The 21848-nt window shown below is 38.5% G+C and overlaps 1 protein-coding gene across 14 annotated transcripts in view; it reads left to right on the forward strand.

Annotated features, from left to right (window-relative positions):
* FCHO1 (FCH and mu domain containing endocytic adaptor 1) overlaps positions 1–21848 on the forward strand; it is a 192992-nt gene that overhangs the window by 46853 nt on the left and 124291 nt on the right. For all 14 annotated transcript variants that reach the window (XM_089667280.1, XM_089667349.1, XM_089667334.1 and 11 more), the window contains 2 exons: positions 9874–9948; positions 10045–10186. In XM_089667280.1, the coding sequence (XP_089523406.1) occupies positions 9874–9948; positions 10045–10186 (217 nt within the window). The remainder of the gene's footprint in view (positions 1–9873; positions 9949–10044; positions 10187–21848) is intronic.

Genomic DNA, 21848 nt, shown 5'->3' on the forward strand with positions numbered 1-21848 from the left:
AGCAGAGCCCTCTTAATTCTTTTGTTTTTTATTGTATTGCATCTGCACTGTCTCTCTTTATTTTGTAAAGAGCTGCGCAAACTGCTGGCGCTATATAAATCCTGTATAATAATAACAATAATACCTGTTTAAGACATTAAGACAGAGTCTTCCATATCTAACACTTGAAATTAGTTAATAAGGTATGGTTTTATGTAATATTTTCATGAAACACTATCAGGGTTGTAAGCTGTATTTTTGAGTTAATACTTTACTCTCCCTTTTTGTGGCCACAGGTTATTGAAGCCTATATGGCCATAAATGAAGTAATTTTTTGTGCAATTCCTTTTTTTTGTTTTTGTTTTTGTTGTTTACTACTATAATTATGTCTGACAGTTACAACCTTAAACAGAGACACACTGCAATCTTCGGGGATGTCTGTGGGCTAAAGTCTATTTTTTCTTAAAGTCTCGAGCCTGCACGTAATAATTCATGTAATGATTATGTCATACTGATCATATGATCGAGAAAACATCCTGCAGCCAAGTAGAGAAGAGTCACAATTGAAGAAAAAAGTAAAGACAAAATTGCTAGAAAAATCAAAGGTTAGCCTTTACAGAAGTATAGCTGAATGAATGACTTCCATCCTCCTAGCACACGAACAATGCTTTGTTTGGTCTCTGATCCATAATGGGGACTGGCTCTTAAACTGGCGCCCCATTCTAACAGCTAGCAATAGCACACAGTAATAAAGATTGTCAGCGTCATGATGAAGGAAAGCAAGCACCTTTCCACAAACCACATGGAAACAGAAGAGATGGAAAAGGTCCAGGATTCCAGCACAGTTCTACCAGCGCATCCTCACACAGGAACCGCCTCACACAGAAGGTGGTGTTTGTATGCAGTCAGCAATAGCTGAGAATAGAAGCATGTACAGCAGTCTGGGACAAGGAAAGGAAACTGAGGTAGAGAGGCATTTCATGCAGCTTTACAGAACTGCCGGCAAGGGTGCAAAGAACACTACCTCATTTCGGGCATCCAAGCCCCTTTCTCAAGACTGGGGGTGATTGACACAGGAGAAAATGTAAACACTATATGGAGGTGGAGGTGGTGGTTATAAAAGTGCACACTACTTCTACATCTTATCAAAATCATGATGCTGACATTCCTTATCCTTGATGTAAGTGGATGCCCATTTTATACCAAGTAAAGCATATTAATTGCTGACATCTGGCTTGCGATCTGCTTTCTATGTTTATTGTTACTAGATTGGTCTGGCATAATACTCTAGGGTGAGGTATTCTGTTTTCACATTATGGAAAAGCGAAAGTAAAATGGGCCTCCCTGATTTCTCTTTGTATCATAACCGACCCTTTTGGCTTATACAGGTGAAACTCGAAAAATTAGAATATCATGCAAAAGTTCATTTATTTCAGTAATGCAATTTAAAAGGTGAAACTAATATATGACGGAGACTCATTACACGCAAAGCAAGATAGTTTAAGCCGTGATTTGTCATAATTGTGACGATTATGGCTTACAGCTCATGAAAACCCCAAATCCACAATCTCAGAAAATTAGAATATTGTGAAAAGGTGCAATATTCTCAGCTCAAAGTGTCCCACTCTAATCAGCTAATTAAGCCATAACACCTGCAAAGGGTTCCGGAGCCTTTAAATGGTCTCTCAGTCTGGTTCAGTAGGAATCACAATCATGGGAAAGACTGCTGACCTGACAGTTGTGCAGAAAACCATCACTGACACTCTCCATAAGGAGGGAAAGCCTCAAAAGGTAATTGCAAAAGAAGTTGGATGTTCCCAAAGTGCTGTATCAAAGTGCATTAATAGAAAGTTATGTGGAAGGGAAAAGTGTGGAAGAAAAAGGTGCACAAGCAGCAGGGATGACCGCAGCCTGGAGAGGATTGTCAGGAAAAGGCCATTCAAAAGTGTTGGGGACTTTCACAAGCAGTGGACTGAGGCTGGAGTCCGTGCATCAAGAGCCACCACACACAGACGGAACCTGGACACTGGCTTCAAATGTCGTATTCCTACTGAACAACAAACAACGTCAGAAGCGTCTTACCTGGGCTAAAGAATACAGACCTGGTCTGTTGCTCAGTGGTCCAAAGTCCTCTTTTCTGATGAGAGCAACTTTTGCATCTCATTTGGAAACCAAGGACCCAGAGTATGGAGGAAGAATGGAGAGGCACACACTGCAAGATGCTTGAAGTCCAGTGTGAAGTTTCCACAGTCTGTGTTGATTTGGGGAGCCATGTCATCCGCTGGTGTTGGTCCACTGTGCTTCATTAAGTCCAGGGTCAACGCAGCCGTCTACGAGGAGATTTTGGAGCACTTCATGCTTCCTTCCGCAGACTAGCTTTATGGGGATGCTGACTTCATTTTCCAGCAGGACTTGGCACCTGCCCACACTGCCAAAAGCACCAAAACCTGGTTCAGAGACTGTGGGATTACTGTGCTTGATTGGACAGCAAACTCACCTGACCTGAACCCCATAGAGAATCTTTGGGGCATTGCCAAGAGAGACATGAGACCGAACAATGCAGAAGAGCTGAAGGCCGCTATTGAAGCATCCTGATCTTCCATAACACCTCAGCAGTGCCACAGGCTGATAGTTTCCCTGCCATGCCGCATTGAGGCAGTAATTGCTGCAAAAAGGGCCCATATCAAGTACTGAGTACATATGCATGCTTATACTTTTCAGAGGTCTGATATTGTTCTATGTACAATCTTTGTTTTATTGATAGCATGTATTTTTCTAATTTTCTGAGATTGTGGATTTGGGGTTTTCATGAGCTGTAAGCCATAATCATCACAATTATGACAAATCACGTCTTGAACTATCTTGGTTTGCATGTAATGAGTGTATCTCATATATTAGTTTCACCTTTTAAGTTTCATTACTGAAATAAATGAACTTTTGCACGATATTCTAATTTTTTGAGTTTCACCTGTATACTAGACTGGTTTTACCAGAATCTGAATAAACAGTGGGTTAGTATGAAACTTGTCTTCTCCTAGAGATCATTGAGCATTCATAGGCGTGCAAGCTGCCGAAGATCAGACCTAAAGACCTGTTCCCCCTTGTTGGAAACTTTTCTTCATAGTCAACTATCTAGTTTTTATAAAACTCTTTTTTTATACTTACTTGACATCAGCAATTGACAGACTTTGAACATTTATGCACCCTGTCCCAACCACTATCACACACCATTTTTTTAATTTATGCTCTGCTTCTGAGTGGCACATCATCTTCCTCGTTTTCCTTCCAGAAGCAATGGCAGTTAGATTGCAATAGGCAATTCTCCAGTGAAGACTGGCCTAAGACACACACACACACACACACACACACACACACACACACACACACACACACACACACACACACACACACACACACACACACACTCACACACTCTTTCTTTTCCCTCTCTGACAAATGATTGTTGGTGATGTCATAGACATGAGGGCAATGTTATTCATATTTGGTGGGGTTGGCTGCCATCTAAACCGTTATGGGACAAGTTCTTCAAATTCTATGATTACTGCCTTACCAAGTACAGGGTATTATAGTACTTGGTAAGGTAGTAATCATTCTATAATTTGAAGAACTTGTCCCGAAACTAGTTGAAAACAGCTGTGCTATCTCTGATTTCAGGTATAGTGAAATCAGTGAAACATTTTCCTTATAGCTGCTAGACTAATCATCCTGGTGCACTGGAAGTTATAGGTTGTTTCTACTTTGGCGGCGTGGTTTGAGGTCCTGAGTAAACTCATACAAATGGAATGTATAATTGCACAGTATGATACTGTAAATCTGAGCAATTCCAAAAAGCGTGGATGTGTTGGTGGGTCTTTATTAATTTGACTAAATTTAAATAATATTTAAGTCTTCTTTTTCTATGTGTCCAGTATATATCTGAGAAAGTTGTTAAGCCAGAATACTTTGTAACTAAGCGGGGCCCCCCTTTTTGTTTCTCTGCCCCTTCCACCTCATTGTTTTTTCTTTTTGTTTTTTGTTTTTTTTAATTTATCTTAATCTCTCTTTTCCTTCTTTTTTCTTTCTTTTTTCATTTTGCTTTCTCCTTATTTTCTTGTAAGTTATATGGTAAAAGTAGAACTATATGCAAAACTTTTTTTATTAATTTTGGCTAGAGTAAGAAAGGGTTATAACCTCCTGTGGTTTTGTTTTTTTTTTTTTTTTGTTTTTTTTTTGCAATCTCTGTCCTGTTGGGGAGATTTACCTTCACTTCCTGTCCCATAGCCAAAACAGGAAGTGAGGAAATTCCTGCAAATGAATGGAATTCCTTGCGGCCCCCCAGATCACCAAAAACCAGTGTTCCCATTGGAAGATTTCCCCTCTATTACTGTTCTGGGGACGACCCAAAGTTTGGAATTTTCTTTTACTTTCAATGATAATGGTAAACAGGACAAATAGAGAGGGTGGAGGACAGACCGCGATAAAAACCAAAGAAGTGTACTAATCACTCTCTACTTGTCCAAATCAAACAAAAGTTTTGCCTTTTGGTTATACTTTAAAGTGGTATGTATTACAATAGTATGTCTGTCTGGTTTTCCAGCTGTGGAAGTCTTGCTTTGCTTTCTTGTCATTTCAGCTGATGGCCATGACCTCCTTCTCCACAACCTATGTTTCGTGAATGTACATATCAAATGCTGTAACTGGTATTTGTATTTGCTCCTATCAATAAACACAGATTTGAATAAAGACTTTTGTATCTAGTTATGATTTATTTACTTATTTATTAGATATATGTGTAAACTATTAGCTATAGGTGTAAACTATTTTAACACTGTGTCTTACTATATTCAAACTTTGTAGCTAGTTATAGTTTGTAATTATCTATGTATCTAGGGGCAGTTGTTTAGATCATTTTATCTCATTGCAGGTTGAAAACATTAATTTCTTTCCATTAACAATTGGTAACAGATTATGTTAAAAAGCCTTTGAATGCAGTTATGCATTCAGTAAAAATAATTACATGTTTTATTAAATGCAGGTAAGCTGAAATATATTCTTCTTTTTTTTTTTCTTCTTGGGATTCACCACATTTTAAATAAAGAATATAACATATATCCTTTTAAAGTGGTGTGAAGGCTGAAGGTTTTTACAGCACCTTCATGCACTCTAGAAGGTAAAAACCTTCTGTGTGCTGCTCCCCTCTTAGCTCCCCTAATACTCACCTTGGCCTCGTCTCGATCCAGCAATGTGCACAGGAGCCTCAGCTGTCTCCGGAGACTGTCCCTCCTTGTTGGCTGAGAGACAAAGTAGTAGTGAGCCAATGAGGAAAGAATGGGGGGCATTGCCGAGCCATGGCATCAAAAGCCGCCACACACAGACGGATCCTGGACATGGGCTTCAAATGTCGTATTCCTCTTGTCAAGCCGCTCCTGAACAACAAACAACGTCAGAAGTGTCTTACCTGGTCTGTTGCTCAGTGGTCCAAAGTCCTCTTTTCTGTTGAGAGCAACTTTTGCATCTCATTTGGAAACCAAGGACCCAGAGTACGGAGGAAGAATGGAGAGGCACACACTTCAAGATGCTTGAAGTCCAGTGTGAAGTTTCCACAGTCTGTGTTGATTTGGGGAGCCATGTCATCCGCTGGTGTTGGTCCACTGTGCTTCATTAAGTCCAGGGTCAACACAGCCGTCTACCAGGAGATTTTGGAGCACTTCATGCTTCCTTCCACAGACGAGCTTTATGGGGATGCTGACTTCATTTTGCAGCAGGATTTGGCACCTGCCCACACTGCCAAATGCACCAAAACCTGGTTCAATGACCGTGGGATTACTGTGCTTGATTGGCCAGCAAACTCGCCTGACCTGAACCCCATAGAGAATCTTTGGGGCTTGCCAAGAGAAAGATGAGAGACATGAGACCGAACAATGCAGAAGAGCTGAAGGCCGTATACAGGTTTCACCTGTATAAGATCTGCCCTTGTGGGCATTGATAGGTATTTTGGATACACAACCTATCTTGCCTTCCTCTTTGCTCTGGCTTCCCCCATCTTCCAGACCTAAACCATTGACCTGATCCTGGCCCTTACCTTACGAATTTTGGATTTGTGTAAATATTCTGCAGGCTTATTGTCTCATCTTAGAAAAAGTTAGCAGCTGACTAGAGCAAACTGCAAAAAAAGAGCGGTAATTTAAAATCCAATGCAGAGTAAGCAATAAACATCAATAGCAGATGCAAATAATTTCTTTATTTTGATCATTAAGATCTTTTGAAAGGGTGGGCATATGACATGGTGAACACACAGTCAATCAAAGTAAAAACAGTGAATATAAAAAACAAAAAAACGTCCTGCGCATTCACTTAGCTGCATCATGTTGATTAAATATGTGGCTGGGAAACCATTATTTAGATAGGAAGTATTCTTCATATGTAGAGGATAAAAGTGATGTATGGAGAGTCCACTTTCATAGTATTCTGAGTGATTCTATCTTCACAATTTCGATTCTTTGCTGTTTTCCAATAATGACATAACTGTAAGTGGATACTTCTTTGCACTTCACTCATGTGATCATCAATCTTAAATATAGAAGTAGCAAGTGGAAAAAATCCTAAGGAATCAATATAAGCAATGAATGATACATCTAAGAAGAATCACCAATACAGTGATCATGAATGAATTACTTTAAAGAGGAAGATCCAAGATAGTCTGAAATAACCTTCATTGTATCTCGTCATCATCATGTAAGGTTAGCTGACAAGTAAGATTGGACAGTATATAGCCAGCCTCGATCGGCCGATATTGCTTTAACAAGATGACCTCTATTAATGGCACTATTATGCTAAATCTAAAATAAATAACAAATATTAGTGAAATGAAAAGAGTCATTAATGAATATTGAATATATCAAATGAGGTAGATACCCCGATTAAGGTCGTCGTCGTATTAGTGTAAAAAATTTTTTTTTGATCATGTGATCCGTGGTAAAAAAAAATAAAGGCTATTTTCATCTATATGAATCCATGTAATCATAGGATTGAGATTCTAGTTACTCATATACTTTCTACAGCCTAAACATATTTTTTATGAACAAGAGGAAAATCTCCTTCATTTTTCTGACCACGGATCACATGATCAAAAAAATTTTTTTTACACGAATACGACGACGACCTCTATTGGGGTATCTACCTTATTTGATTTATTCATTATTGACTCTTTTCATTTCACTAATATTTGTTATTTATTTTAGATTTAGCATAATAGGTGCCATTAATAGAGATCATCCTGTTAAAGCAATATCGGCCGATCGAGGGTGGCTATACACTGTTCAATCTTTCTTGTCAGTTAACCTTACATGATGATGACGAGATACAATGAAGGTTATTTCAGACTATCTTGGATCTTCCTCTTCAAAGTAATTAATTCATGATCACTCTATTGGTAGATTTATCATTCATTGCTTATATTGATTCCTTAGGATTTTTTCCACTTGCTACTTCTATATTTAACATTGATGATCACATGAGTGACGTGCAAAGAAGTATCCACTTAAAGTTATGTCATTATTGGAAAACCGCAAAGAAACAAAATTGTGAAGATAGAATCACTCAGAATACTATGAAAGTGGAGACGCTATACATCACTATTATCCTCTACATATGAAGAATACTTCCTATCTAAATAATGGTTTCCCAGCCACACATTTATTCAACATGATGCAGCTAAGTGAATGCGCAGGACGTTTTTTTGTTTTTATATTCATAGTTTTTTTTACTTTTTTGATTGACTGTGTGTTCATGTCATATGCCCACCCTTTCAAAAGATCTTAATGATCAAAATAAAGAAATTATTTGCATCTACTATTGATGTTTATTGCTTACTCCTGCATTGGATTTTATATTACCGCTTTTTTTTGCAGTTTGCTCTAGTCAGCTGCTAACTTTTTCTAATATGCTCCATTCGGTTAATAATCCACACCCCAAGATAGGGTGAGTCAGAGGGATCCTTTGATGGGTGGTTACACCCCATATGATGGCATTTTTTCCTTTTTGTTTATTATCTCATTTACCTCTTCAATTATTTGATTGCCCGTTATTTCCCCCAGGTGAATCAGAAAAGAGGGCCTTCCGTTGGTGGATAACTCATGGTTTCACAACAATCTACGCACTGCTTACGGTCTGAAGCTTGCATATGTTTGCCGAACTCCGTGAAAGTCATGATATCCCACCTTCTGCGGTCTTTAGATACTTAGATATGTCACTTTATTGAACCTCATATCGGCAAACAGGATTCTCCCAGAACCTTAACAAATTTCGAATCACTTTGCAGAACATCAGCATCCACCAAGGGCACTCTCTCTCGCATCTATTTACCAATCCGAAATCCTATAGAAGAACCCCTACCTACTGTATTCAATGGGGCAGAGATCTTCAGGAATCGTTTTCTACTGAAGACTGGATGCCTATATGGCAAGCGGTTTCTCGATGCTCCCGCAACATATAGGTGTTGGAAAACTCATATAAGGTCTTATCCAAATGGTACTTTACACCGGCCTGAATAGCTAAATATGTATCTGGATACGACCCACGTTGTTTCTGTGGTTGTAATATGGATTGTTCGATGCTCCACATATGGTGGTCCTGTCCTGTAGCTCCTAGTCTATGGACCAGAGTCAATACCCTTATTCATTGTGTCACATATCAATCTCAAGACAGATCCCACTGAAGCGTTGCTTTTGAAGCCCCTCCGTGACGCACCTCGTAACATTTGTACACTGATTCATTTTTTATTTCATGGCTACTAAACAAACCATTGCACATTCCTGGAAATCCCCTACTGTTCAATTTGAGGAAGTCAAACGAAAACTAACAGCGGTGTTGGAGGATAACCATGTCAAGTTTCTTTGTCTGGCAGTCCTGGGTGGACTATCATCTGGTCTCTCACTTCAGTATGAGATTGGTCAATCTCTAACATACAGAATAATGTTCCCCTGGCTTCCCTTTGTGGGGGCAACATGCTCCTGCACTCCTCATAGGTGAACTCTTTCTTCTAGCCTGTATCCCTCTTCCCTTCCCCCCCCCCTTCTCCTCCATCTTCATCTTTTTTTTTTTACTTTTCCCTCTGAGATGGTGGGATCTCTCTTTCCATTTCCTTCCACTTTTTGCTCGCTTTTCTTTACTCACTTCTACTCTCTTTTGTTGACTGGCTTAACTGTTGAGGCCCCTGAGGCCACTGCTTCATGTCGTTGTTTGTCACGCTTCCCCATCATTCTCAATTTTTTAGAAAGGTTTACAGAATTGATCCTCACCCCCCCCCCCTTTTTTTCCTCTCATGGGGTGAGTCATTGATGGGAGACATTTATTGTAGACTATCTGGTTTAGCTATACTTCTGGCTATGTGCTAGATGTATCTCCAGGTTTCTTTTACTCTAGGTGACAGCACATCAAGCTTTTTTTCTGCTGCTTAGACCCCTGCGTGGGTCATATTTGTCCTTTTCTAAAACTGTCCTTTTGAATGACTGCTGTATTATGTATCACTTACGCTTCTATATCTGTTGATTTATTCAATAAAATTTCTTTGTTACCGAAAATAAGAACTATACACCCATATTTGTGAATGCTATTGGTAGTTTCTAATGTCATCCTTCCTTTTGGAAAAATGGCTAATCCAGATTTATTAGATAGTCTTGCATATCCATTGACACAGTTTTTTTTTGCTGTTTTCTGATATTTTCCTCTTTCAAGCAAACTTGTTTGTAAATAGTTTCTTCTTTCATTATTGGGCTGTATTTGCTTAGACAGATTTGCTGCAATAGACATGTCCTCATTTTAGTAGAATGTGAAGTTTTTTTTTTTTTGTTTTTTGTTTCATACACTAGAATAAGACCTTCTTTTAATTTCTAGGGCCACTGTGGAGGAAGCTTACTCAAAGTCTATGCAGAAATTGTCCAAGATGGTCAGCAGTGGAAGCCACCTGGGGTAAATAAGGCATTTAAGACATTTTGTCTGTAACACACAACCGCACATGTTTATGTACAAATTAGTAGATACCTTTTTTTTTTTTTTTTTGGACAGGACCTTCGCCCCAATGTGGGAGATGTTTCGGGTATCTTCAGACAAGCTGGCTCTATGTCATCTAGAATTAAGCAAGAAGCTGCATGATTTAATAAAAGAGATCAATCGATATGGGGAAGAGCAGGTCAAGTTACATAAAAAGGTGGGCTTTGCTGTTCTAAAATTTTGTCAACTTCTAGATGGATTTTGTAAGGATTTTAATGTTAACTGTATCTAACCAGTAGCGTGAAAAATTTAAATTTTTTTTTTTTTAATCTTAAGTTCCTTCTGAATAACAGCAGTACACTTCCTGGCATGTTAGCGTGCCTACAGCCTTGTAGCTGTATATTGAAGTGTGAGATCTAAGGCACTGCTTACATCTGACTACTTGTGTCTGTTGATTTGGAGTGAGATTTGGTGATGTTAGTACTGTCATCCTCCCTGTTCTCCTTGCTGGAAGCTGTGACATGAGGAAGCAAAACCCTACACCTTAGACATGCAATCACACCTAAGTGTTATGATTTTGAGTGTTTTTTCTGGTGTTTTGTTGCGTGTTTGTTGTTTGCAGCATTTTTGAGCTTTGGAATTTTTTTAATAGGCAATAGAGAAAAATATCATTTGTTTCATCATTTGTTGCAAAATTTTTTTTAGCTTTTCCTGTTTTTATAAAATGTTTTTATTGTGCATTTATTGTAATTTTTTTGTTCGGGTAAAGGGGTTAGAGTTAGGTTAGGGGTTAATATTTATTGTCGTCTTCGTATTTATTTTTGCTAGGGTATTTATTATTATTATTATTGTAGTATTATTATTATGTATCTTTCCAATAATTTTTATTGCAAGGGGTTTTACAAATGACAAAGTGTAAGCAACATTATCAAATGGTGGCAATATAATGCCATATCCGATAGCACCCTAAAAATGTAAGGGCAAAAATCAACAGAACATATATAAGAAATTTAAAGCTGCCAATTGACACAAGCGAGTCCAATTTTATACACAAAACGTGGTAAAAATATAGCACCTGGTTTAACTAGTTGCCCCCAGCCGCCATCTGGCTATATTTTTTTTGTACTGTCACCAGTCAGTGTCCCTGATCACCGCCATGCCAGTTATATGATGATGCTGTACTGCACTGGTGACAGTATGTAAAAAAAAAAAAAAAAAAAAAAGAAAAATAGTGAAAATAATTTTTTTAATTTCTTCATTTTCCGAAAAATTAAGACAAGTAAATTACAACTTCAAAAAACTTGCCATGCCTGTTATGAAATACGTCGGACTGTCTACTTTGCAAAAAGGGGTCATTTGGGGGATATCTGTACTGTTCTGACATTCTTGGACCTCCAAGAAATTAGATTGGCTGTCAGTACTTCAGGATCGATCAATTTTCAGATATATCCCATAGTTTGTGAACTCTATAACTTTCCTACAGACTAAATCATAAATACTAATTTGAGTTATTTTCACCAAAGACATGTAGCAGAATACATCTTGGCCTAAATTTATGAAGAACAATTATTTATTTGGAAACTTTTATAACAGAAACAAAGAAAAACGTGTTTTTCTCCAAACTTTTTTGTTTGGGTACAGTGTTGCATGATCGCGCAATTGTCGTTCAAAGTGTGAGAGCGCTGAAACCTGAAAATTGGCAGGGGCAGAAAGGGGCTAAAATGCCCTGTATGGAAGTGGTTAAGGCAAAGTGAGTATTCTCGTGGTCATGGTGCCTATCCTATACGTTATAACCAACTCCGATACTAGGGATGCACCGAAATTTTGGTGGCCGAAAACACCCCCTTCGGCCGTCGGCGAAATTAAAAAAAAGCACTGATACAGGTGCTGAAAAAACCCCTCCCTCTCGGCCCCACCTGCTGCTGCCGCCATTGGCCTTAGAGGAGAGATGTGGGGTCTTATTGACCCCATATCTCACCATAAAGAGGATCTGTCACTAATTATTTCTATCACAAGGGATGCATGCATTTTTTGTGATAAGAATAAAAGTGATTAAAATTTTTTTAAAGGGACAGTGTAAAAAACAAAAAACATTAAATAAATGTTAAATGTTTTAAAGTGCCCCCGTGCTCACACATAGTGGTGAACGCATACATAGGCCATGCTCACATATGTAAATGGAATTCAAATGTGTTCTGGGCCTATTTTTGCTCTATTTTAGATATTTATACTTCGTCTCCTTGAAGAAGCAGGCTTCTGCAATCTGTGATTTATTGTCAGTAGGCTACATTTTGTAGTACCGTTTGTCCAACACATTTGGGCTTATTATGATCTATGTGTCCTATTGTCTTGCCCCACCAATATAGTGTTTTTTTAACTAATAAAAGGTGGTAAACTTTTCTTTTTTTTTTTTTTTTTCTTATTTTTGCATCGTTTTTGTTATATATGGTTTGGTACCTTAAAATCCCCATTACCTTTTTTGAGTAGGGTTTTATTTACTGTGCTCCATTGAGAATAACTGATTTTTTTCTCAAGTGTTTTGGAGCTTGGTGCTTTGAGCTGTAAATCGCTCAGCTGTGAATGGGGCCTTAATATTAGTATTAACTGCAGCTGGCCACATGGTTCAATGCACCACTTCTTTACATTATTAGTACATAGAAATATTGATTACAGACTGTAAATTTATCAGTACTGTTCAGATTTATCACACATGCACAGCCTTTTCCATTTGTTATTAAATCTTTTTATTATAATCCTTTTATTAAAAATAAAAAACATTTTCTAAAAAATATAATACCTTTCCCTAGAGATCCTCCTAGGGTTATTTTATTTCATACACTACACCTTTTCACATACTACTCTGAATACCTTTACCCATCAACATAATACATATGTCCACAAAATATATGAATTTGATCTTGCGCATTGATCATAATGGTAGGGTCAGGGTTTTTATTTTTTGGAATTTAACATAGTTGCATAGTTTGTCTGGCTGAAAAAAGAAAAAAAGTTTATCTAGTTTAACCATTAAAAAAAAAAAGTTATAATCCTATACCCACAGTTGATCCAGAGCAAGAAGGCAAGAAACCCAAAAATTCCTTCCTGATCCCCCGAGAGGCAATCAGATATTCCCTGGATCAACTTTACCTATAAATGTTAGTATCCAGTTATATTCTGTGTATCCAAGAAAGAATCCAGGACTTTTTTAAAGCAATCCACTGAGCTGGCCAGAACCAACTCTTGAGGGAGTCTATTCCACATTTTCACAGCTCTCACTGTGAAGAAACATTTCCGTATTTGGAGATTAAATTTCTTTTCCTCCAGACGTAAAAGACGAGTGCCCCCTTGTCCTCTGTGATGACCTCAGGGTGAATAACTCTACACCGAGTTCACTATATGAACCACTGATGTATTTATACATGGAGATCATATCCCCCCTTAATCTCCTCTTCTCAAGAGAGAATAAATTCAGTTCCTCTAATCTTTCCTCAAAGCTGATCTCCTCCATACCTTGTATCAGTTTGGTTGCCCTTCTCTGTACTTTCTCCAGTTCCCCAATGTTCTTTTTGTGAATTGGTGCCCAAAACTGAACTGCATATTCCAGATGAGGTGTTACTAATGATTTGTACAGGGGTATTATTATTATACAGTATTTATATAGTGCTAAAAGGTTTGCTCAGCGCTGTACATTATAGTGGGGGACAGAACATGAGACAATACAGTAACAAAACAAAACACGAGGGGTTCAAGGGCCCTGCTCTTTACAGCTTACTATCTAGGATAATATGATATCTCTCTCTCTCTGGAGTCTATACTTCTTTTAATACAAGAGAGGATTTTGCTCACTTTAGAAACCGCAGCTTGGCATTGCATGCCATTAACGTGTTTCTCTGGTCAGAAATCCAGGTAACTTCAAAAGGCCCACACATTTTTCTTGTAGCTGTATGTTGTCCCAAGATTTTGATTGTTAGTGCAAATAAGCAGCTGCAGCATCCCTTTAGTGGGTTGGGTTCTACAAAGTATCGTAGCTAAAAAGAAAATGTTTAATTTCTGGGGATGTGGTTAATTTGACTTTAAGCTCAGTGCCGGCTTCTAGAGTGAATCACATCAGCATGAACTGAGACTGCTGGAGGAACTCTATAAAGTCGCTTATCGAATGCTCCTAGGTGTTCATAGTTGCACAAAAAAGATGGTCAAATACTTTGACTGGTTTAGATTATTGCAACAGCTTCAGATTGAAATGGAAAAATAATGTAATAAAATTAAATTAGAAAATGGTTTGTCTAGCTTTAATACATGTTAATGAGGAAAAAACTCTCCTGTCTGCCAAGGACAGTGCACTTCGGTGCCATGGTGCACACATGACCAGCTATGACAACAGCCATTTGAGGGCTTGAAAGTTCAGTTGAGACCTGGGATAAGCACACTGCCAACTGTAACAGGCATGACTTGAATATAGCACACACGGCACATGCCCTAGTAAGCAGGATGTAAATGAAAAATCACTGCAAACACATTATGTTTAAGAATTTAAAGCCAAAGTTTATTTTTGTGGATACAGCACTGAACACATCAGTTATGTGTAATGGCAGGTACCCCTTTACCTGATTCTTGTTAGTCTTCTCTTCATTGCCTCTGTCATAGTCTCAAGTTATTACCCTGAGTGGCTATGTGAGTGAGCTGTCACTGCTAGTCTGGAAAGTTGCATGTCTCACCTGCACTCTTTCGCTCTCTTCGTCATTCACAAAACTTGTGTTACTATTCTCGCACAATTCATCACATTCTGTGAATGGAGGAAGAACAGTTGAATGGTAGGATTTCCACCACTCATTCACAGAATGGGATGCATTATGAGAGAATAGTAATATGAGTCCTTTGAACAGCAGGGAGGGCAGAAGGGGACGGGGGAGATTTTTTCAGAATATAAGCAGCGGCTGTTAGTTTACACAGTGCTGGAAGATAGTTGTTCGGGCAATATTTGGCAAAGAAAGGAAGATTTTAACCACTTCAATACGGGGCACCTGACCAGGCTAATTTTCAGCTTTCAGTGTTGTCGCACTTTGAATGACCATTGCACGTCATTCCCACTATACCCATAAAAATTTTTTAGAACTTTTTTCACACAAATAGAGCTTTCTTTTGGTGCTATTTAATCATCACTGAGGTTTTATATTTGTTGCTAAATAAACAAAAAAAAAACCCAAGCGTTTGAATAAAACCCCCCCAAAAAACGTGTTTTTCTTTGTTTCTGTTATTTATTTGCTAAATTTTATTTCTTCATAAATTTTAGGCCAAAATGTATTTTGCTACAATTCTTTAGTGAAAGTAACGCAAATTAGTGAATATTATTATAGTCTATAGGTGAAGTCCATATATATATATATATATATATATATATATATATATATATATATATATATATATATATATAATCTATAGATACATACCCCCTGAATGACCAATTTTTGGAAAATAGACAGTCCAAGAGCTTTAGCAAGCGGCATGATGAGTTTTGTGAAGATGTAATTTTTTGTCACAGGTTTTTTTTGTAAAAATGAAGATTATTTTTTTTTTGTACATATCGTTACCAGTCCAGTGCAGCGTTATCATATAACTGGTATGATGGTGATTAGGGACACTGGTGACAGTATTTAAAACAAAAATATAGATTTTTCAATTTTTCCAATTTTTTTTTCTTTTTTTTTTAAAAGTAGTTTTCAACACACTGTGACCAGAGCAATACAGTGTTACTATAGTAACATTGTACTACTCTGGGCAAGTGATCAAGATTTTTTTTTTTTACACATTATGATTGCTTATGCATTGTATTCCATTGATATTAGCAACCATTTTTATTGAATGAAACTGATTCATTCAGTCTTTTGTTGTGGTTGGCCAAAGCTCATCACATGGTACAGATGGGCTGTGATTGGCCCTATCTGTACCATGTGACCTCTGTGACCAATCACAGCTAACACAATTGTATACAATGGATGGCATGAAAGAAAGCCATCCATTGTATACAATTGTCATGTGATCTGCTGTGATTGGTCACAGTGACAGATCGCGCTGCTGTGTGACGTCTTCTGACAGGGCACCATGTGACATCCACTCGGAAGGAGGAGCATCCTGTTAAACTGCCAATCTGCTATAGGCTGGGTGGGAAGGTGTTAGCAAGCAGCAACAGTCTGCAGCTAATGGGATACACATCATTACACATAACTAATGTGTTTTCTTGCTATATACTAAAATAAATATTATGCTAAACTTCAGTTTGATAACTTTGAACATTTCTAACTTGAGTTTTCTTTTTTGAAACATTTTAAATAGGTGGGTTTAGTTCTTCTTTTAAATAATTTTTTGGTAGTTTTTCATTAAAAGTGGTCATAGAAAGAAATCTGTTGGGTGGGAATTCACCTGTTGGAAGTGATTGTTCCTCACTTTACACTTGACAAGGAAATGTTTTTATATTTTAAAATATCTATAAACCAGATCCTTTTTGTGCTCTCCGTATCAGCTACAGCCTAATTTTATAGCAGCCAACACTATAACTGAAATCAGTAACACAAAGAAATCAATACAAATGGAAAGTGTGGCACTCTATCCTATAATAAATGTAATGCTCTATGTTGTACCAGGTGCTTGTATGAAAAAATATACTGCTCTCTTTGTATTGCTTTCATTTGTGTGAAATCCTTGGCGTTCCTGCCAGTTCCTCTGCTTTCCCAATAAAAACTGACCACACTAGGTATGTGTTCTCTGACTGGGAGCTAATCCAATGATCAGGCTTGTGCTGACATGCCCCCCCCCCCACCCTTCCACAGCCATTCAGTGGGAAGATCATTGTGCTGCAGGTTCCTGGAGTGGCCTATCCAGTCTCCAGACCTTAATCCGATTGAAAATCTGTGGAGGGAGCTGAAAGTTGGAGTTGCCAAACGTCAGCCACTAAACCTTAATTACTTGGAGAGGATCTTCCAAGAGGAATAGGCCAAAATCCCTCCTGAGATGTGTGCAAACCTGGTGGCCAACTACAGCAAACATCTGACCTCTGTGATTGCCAACAAGGGATTTGCCACCAAGTCATGTTTTGTGAAGGGGATCAAATACTTATTTCCCTCATGAACATGCAAATTAGTGCATAATTTGTTAGACATGCATTTCTTTTGAAATTTTTGTTGCTATTCTGTCTCTCAGTGTTACAATACACCTACCATTCAATTTTTAGACTGATCATTTCTTTGTGAGTGGGCAAACATTCAAAATCAGGGGATCAAATACTTTTTTCCTTCACTGTATTTCTGAAGGTGCTATTGACATGAAATTTTCAAATAACAACCCATGCAATCCATACATACAAAGAAACCAAAACAAATAAGTTCAGAAATTAAGTTATGTGTAATAAAATGGAATGACATAGGGACGTATTAAACACGCTAACTGAAATTTATTTAATACTTTGTACAAAATTCTTTGTTGGTAATGACAAGATGTTTCCTGTATGAAGAAACTAGTCGCATGCATTGTCAGGTATGATTTCGGCTCATTCTTCCACACACAGTCTTCAAATCTTGAAGGTTCTGTGGGCCTCCTCTATGAACTCTGATCTTGAGTTCTTTCCATAGATTGAATTCAATAGATTGGATTCAAGTTAGAGGATTGTCTGGGCCATTCTAGCAGCTTTATTTTCTTTCTTTGAAACCAATTGAGAGTTTCCTTGGCTTTGTGTTTGAGATCATTGTCTTGCTGAAATGTCCACCCTTGTTTCATCTTCATCATCTTGGTAGATTACAGCAGATTTTTATCAAGAATGTCTTGGTACACTTTTCCATTCATCCTTCCTTCAATGGCATGACATATGCCAGTACAGTATGTTGAAAAACAGCCCCACACCATGATGTTCCCACCTCCAAATTTCACTGTCGGTATGGTGTTTTTGGGGTGATGTGCAGTGCCATTTAACCTCCAAACATGGTGTGTATTATGGCATCCAAAGAATGCAATTTTGGTCTCATCTGACCAGACTATATTCTCCCAGTATTTCACAGGCTTGTCTAAATGTTGTGCAGCAAACTTTAAACGAGCTTCAAAATGCGTTTTCTTCACAAGTGGAGTCTTGTGTGTTGAGTGTGCATACAGGCCGTAGCAATTGAGTGCATTACTTATTGTTTTCTTTGAAAAAATTGTACCTGATAATTCCAGGTCTTTCTAAAGCTCTTCACAAGTGGTCCTTGGTTCTTGGACAACTCTTCTGATAATTCTTTTCACTCTGTTCTGGTGAGGAGCACCTAGTCGTGGCCGGTTTATAGTGAAGTGTTGTTCTTTCCACTTCCAGATTATGGCCCCAACAGTGCTCACTGGAACATTCAGAAGTTTAGAAATCCTTCTGTATCCAATGCCATCAGTATGTTTTGCAACAATAAGGTTGCAAATGTCTTGAGAGAGCTCTTTGCTTTTACCCATCATGAGATATTTTTTGTGTAACACCTTGGTAATGAGACTTTTTAAAGGCCGTCAGTTGAGACTGAACCAGCTGATATTAATTTGAACTGACAAGGGGCAGGATTGCTTTCTAATTACTGATAGATTTCAGCTGGTGTCTTGGCTTTCCATGCCTTCTTGCACCTTCCTTTCTTTGTGTGTTCAATACTTTTTCCCCGTGTCATTTTATTTTATTACACATAACTTAATTTCTGAACTTATTTGTTTTGGTCTCTTTCTACAGTATGTATGGATTGCATGGGTTGTTACCGACGTGCTGAAAATTTTATGTCAGTAGCACCTTTAGAAAATTGTTTTTTTTCAAATTGGCTATAAATCCATTTCTTTGAGTACATCATGGGACACAGAGCAGGCTATATTCATTACTAACTGGGTTATGTGCCACTTATAGGTGAATGGATACTGGCAGACCAAAACACAGGAAGCGCTCCCTATATACAATGGGAATCGAATGTTTGAGCACCCCAGCTAAAAATTTGTATTAATGTGCATAAAGAAGCCAAGGAAAGATGGAAAAATCTCCAAAGGCATCAAATTACAGATTAGACATTCTTATAATATGTCAACAAAAGTTAGATTTTATTTCCATCATTTACACTTTCAAAATAACAGAAAACAAAAAAATGGCGTCTGCAAACGTTTGGGCACCCTGCAGAGTTAATATCTTGTACTGCCCCCTTTGGCAAGTATCACAGCTTGTAAACGCTTTTTGTAGCCAGCCAAGAGTCTTTCAATTCTTGTTTGAGGTATCTTTGCCCATTCTTCCTTACAAAAGTCTTCCAGTTCTTTGAGATTTCTGGGCTGTCTGTCACGCACTGCTCTTTTAAGGTCTATCCATAGATTTTCAATTATGTTGAGGTCAGGAGATTGTGAAGGCCATGGCAAAACCTTCAGTTTACGCCTCTTGATGTAATCCCCCTACAGTGAAAAATAAGAGCTAGTGAGAATGCAAAGCAGTGCCTCATACAACAAGCGCTGCTGTTCTGGCGCTGTACCGAAAATACACAATGCCTTCTAGTGGCCAAAATGTGCACTTCTGTGCTGAAACCAGCACCCCTCTAATATATACACAATACACATAACTAATATATATTTCTCTTAAAGATAAAAGGGAACAACTTACCAATCCTCATCGCAGGATTCTTGTTCATAAGCCACCAATCCAATTTTCACCCATCATGCCAGGTATTGTCCTAAAAGACCCTCAAGGACTCAGTCTCCTCTCCCTCCCGGGGCCTCTGCCTTGGGCCTGTATAGCATCCTGCCGAAAATCACATTGGTAAGATCCCAACTACACGGGGTTCAATTACGCAGGATCCAGCGCCGTACAGTCACATTACAGGCAAACCCTGCTTCTTCTGGTTCGGGTACCATCCATTTTAGCATTCAGCCATCTGAATGGATACGATTATGCAGTCTCTTGATTCTTTATTAGACCCCTTTGAGACCGATCGCATTCTCATCGTCCGTGACCACCACCTTCAAGACACTGGCGAAAAAACTGAGGGATTTCCTGTGTTGGAGGGGGTTATATAGGGGAGGACTTCCTGTCTGTTTTGGTCTGCCAGTGTCCATTCACCTATAGGTGGCGCATTATCCAGATAGTAATTAATATAGCCTGCTCTGTGTCCCGTGATGTATGATAAAGTAATATATTTACAGAGAACAGTGATGACCTCTTCAATACTTAAGTTAAACGCTGTATCCGCAGGACTCTGAGGAAACTGACTGGGTCTGCATCCCTTTAGACATGATTTCCCTTTGGGAGTATCCCACCAAAAATGACATTTTTGTTGCAGGGTGGGCCCAAAATCTGACTTGTATCTTAGTGCAGACTTCTTTGAAAATCAGTAAGCCAATCACACAAACAGGGCTTGACATTTCTGGGAGGCGTTCTGTACATCTGTGTACTGACTGCTTTCAGGTAGCCATATTGCATTGTATTTTATAGAAAATTACAGTGCTGCATATTGAGAAGGAAAGGGAATGTATAATAACATTCAGTTACAAAATAACTTGTATCACAATTGTATATGCTATATTATTATTTTTATTTGCTATTTTTTTTCCCCACAAGAGGAGTTACCCTTTAAGCTTTGATAAAAACAAACTGGAAAGTGATTGGCTTCTATGCACAGCTGCACCAGATTTTGCACTCTCCAGGTTTAGTAAATCAACCCCCTTAGTCTCCCTTCAGGTATGCTATAATGTAGATATTTCTATGAATAGAAATCACAATATATTATGTAAAGATAGCTTGATGCTGTGTCGTGTTTTTTTTTTTTTTTTTTTTTAACTTTTGTTGCTGTTGTGTCCTGATCAGAGACATTGTAATGACTGTATAGAAAATGTAAAGAACACTAAAGGTTTTTGTCAGACGAGGAAATTAGAAAAAGCTCTGTAGATTTTGGTATAATTTAACTTTCAGAAAATTGCCCTATGCCATTCTAGTGAATTGTTCCTCCTTTTGGAGTGTTAGTGAAGATCATACCATTACAGATGCGGCTGCTGGGAGTTCTCCCCAGAAAATGTGCTAGCCCCTCATTTCTGTCCATGTTGTCATTTGCAAGATGGGCTGAATTTCACATTTTACAGCCACTCTGGGCCCATTAAACTGCATGTGTGCATAGTGTGTCTTCTCCCAGCTCCAGCTTAGTAGCTGTTATTCCATGCTTTTCAAACTGCATGTGTGCACAGGGCATGGTCTCCTTCTAGCTCAGCTTAGCTGGAGAGGGAGACCACACACTGTGCGCCTGCGCAGTTTGATCGACCTGGAACGGCCACAATATTGTGAAATTCAGCCCATCCTGCAAACTTCAGAACGGAGAGGGATGGGGTATTGTGCTTTTTTGATATGATCTCCAGCAGCTGCATCTGTAATGTGGGGGCATTTACCATTTCCAACAGGAGGGGTATTGTATATACTATTCAGTGGACATGGAATTGCATAGGGGCCAAGCTATCAATCATGCGCCTCTCCCCCATTAATAGATCCAAAGCCAACGCATAGATCCAGTGGAATGGTCTCTGCATCCTGAGATTTTCCAGAATCTGTCAACAGTAGGACTAAGCAGATGTGGACATTGTTATCTTCAGATTAAAAGAAAAAAAACAAAGCAAAGATCTGTAGCCAGGACAATGCCAAGGTATCTTTCAGTCTTTGCAGTAGATGCCCTGGTGATTCACTTGACTCTGTTCAAGCTGAACTATGCCTTTAATCCTTTAAAGATTCTCCCACGACCGCTGAGCAAGATAGAGGTGGAAAGGACCCTGGTGATTCTCATCACACTGAGTTGGCCCAAAAGGACGTGGTACAGAGACATACTCAGATTCCTGGCCAACAAACCTTGGCCTCTTCCAAACAGACCAGATTTATTGGC

Source organism: Staurois parvus, unplaced genomic scaffold, assembly GCF_062004578.1.
Source record: "Staurois parvus isolate SC_StPar_1 unplaced genomic scaffold, SC_StPar_1.0 ptg000053l, whole genome shotgun sequence".
NCBI classification, from domain to species: Eukaryota; Metazoa; Chordata; class Amphibia; order Anura; family Ranidae; genus Staurois; species Staurois parvus.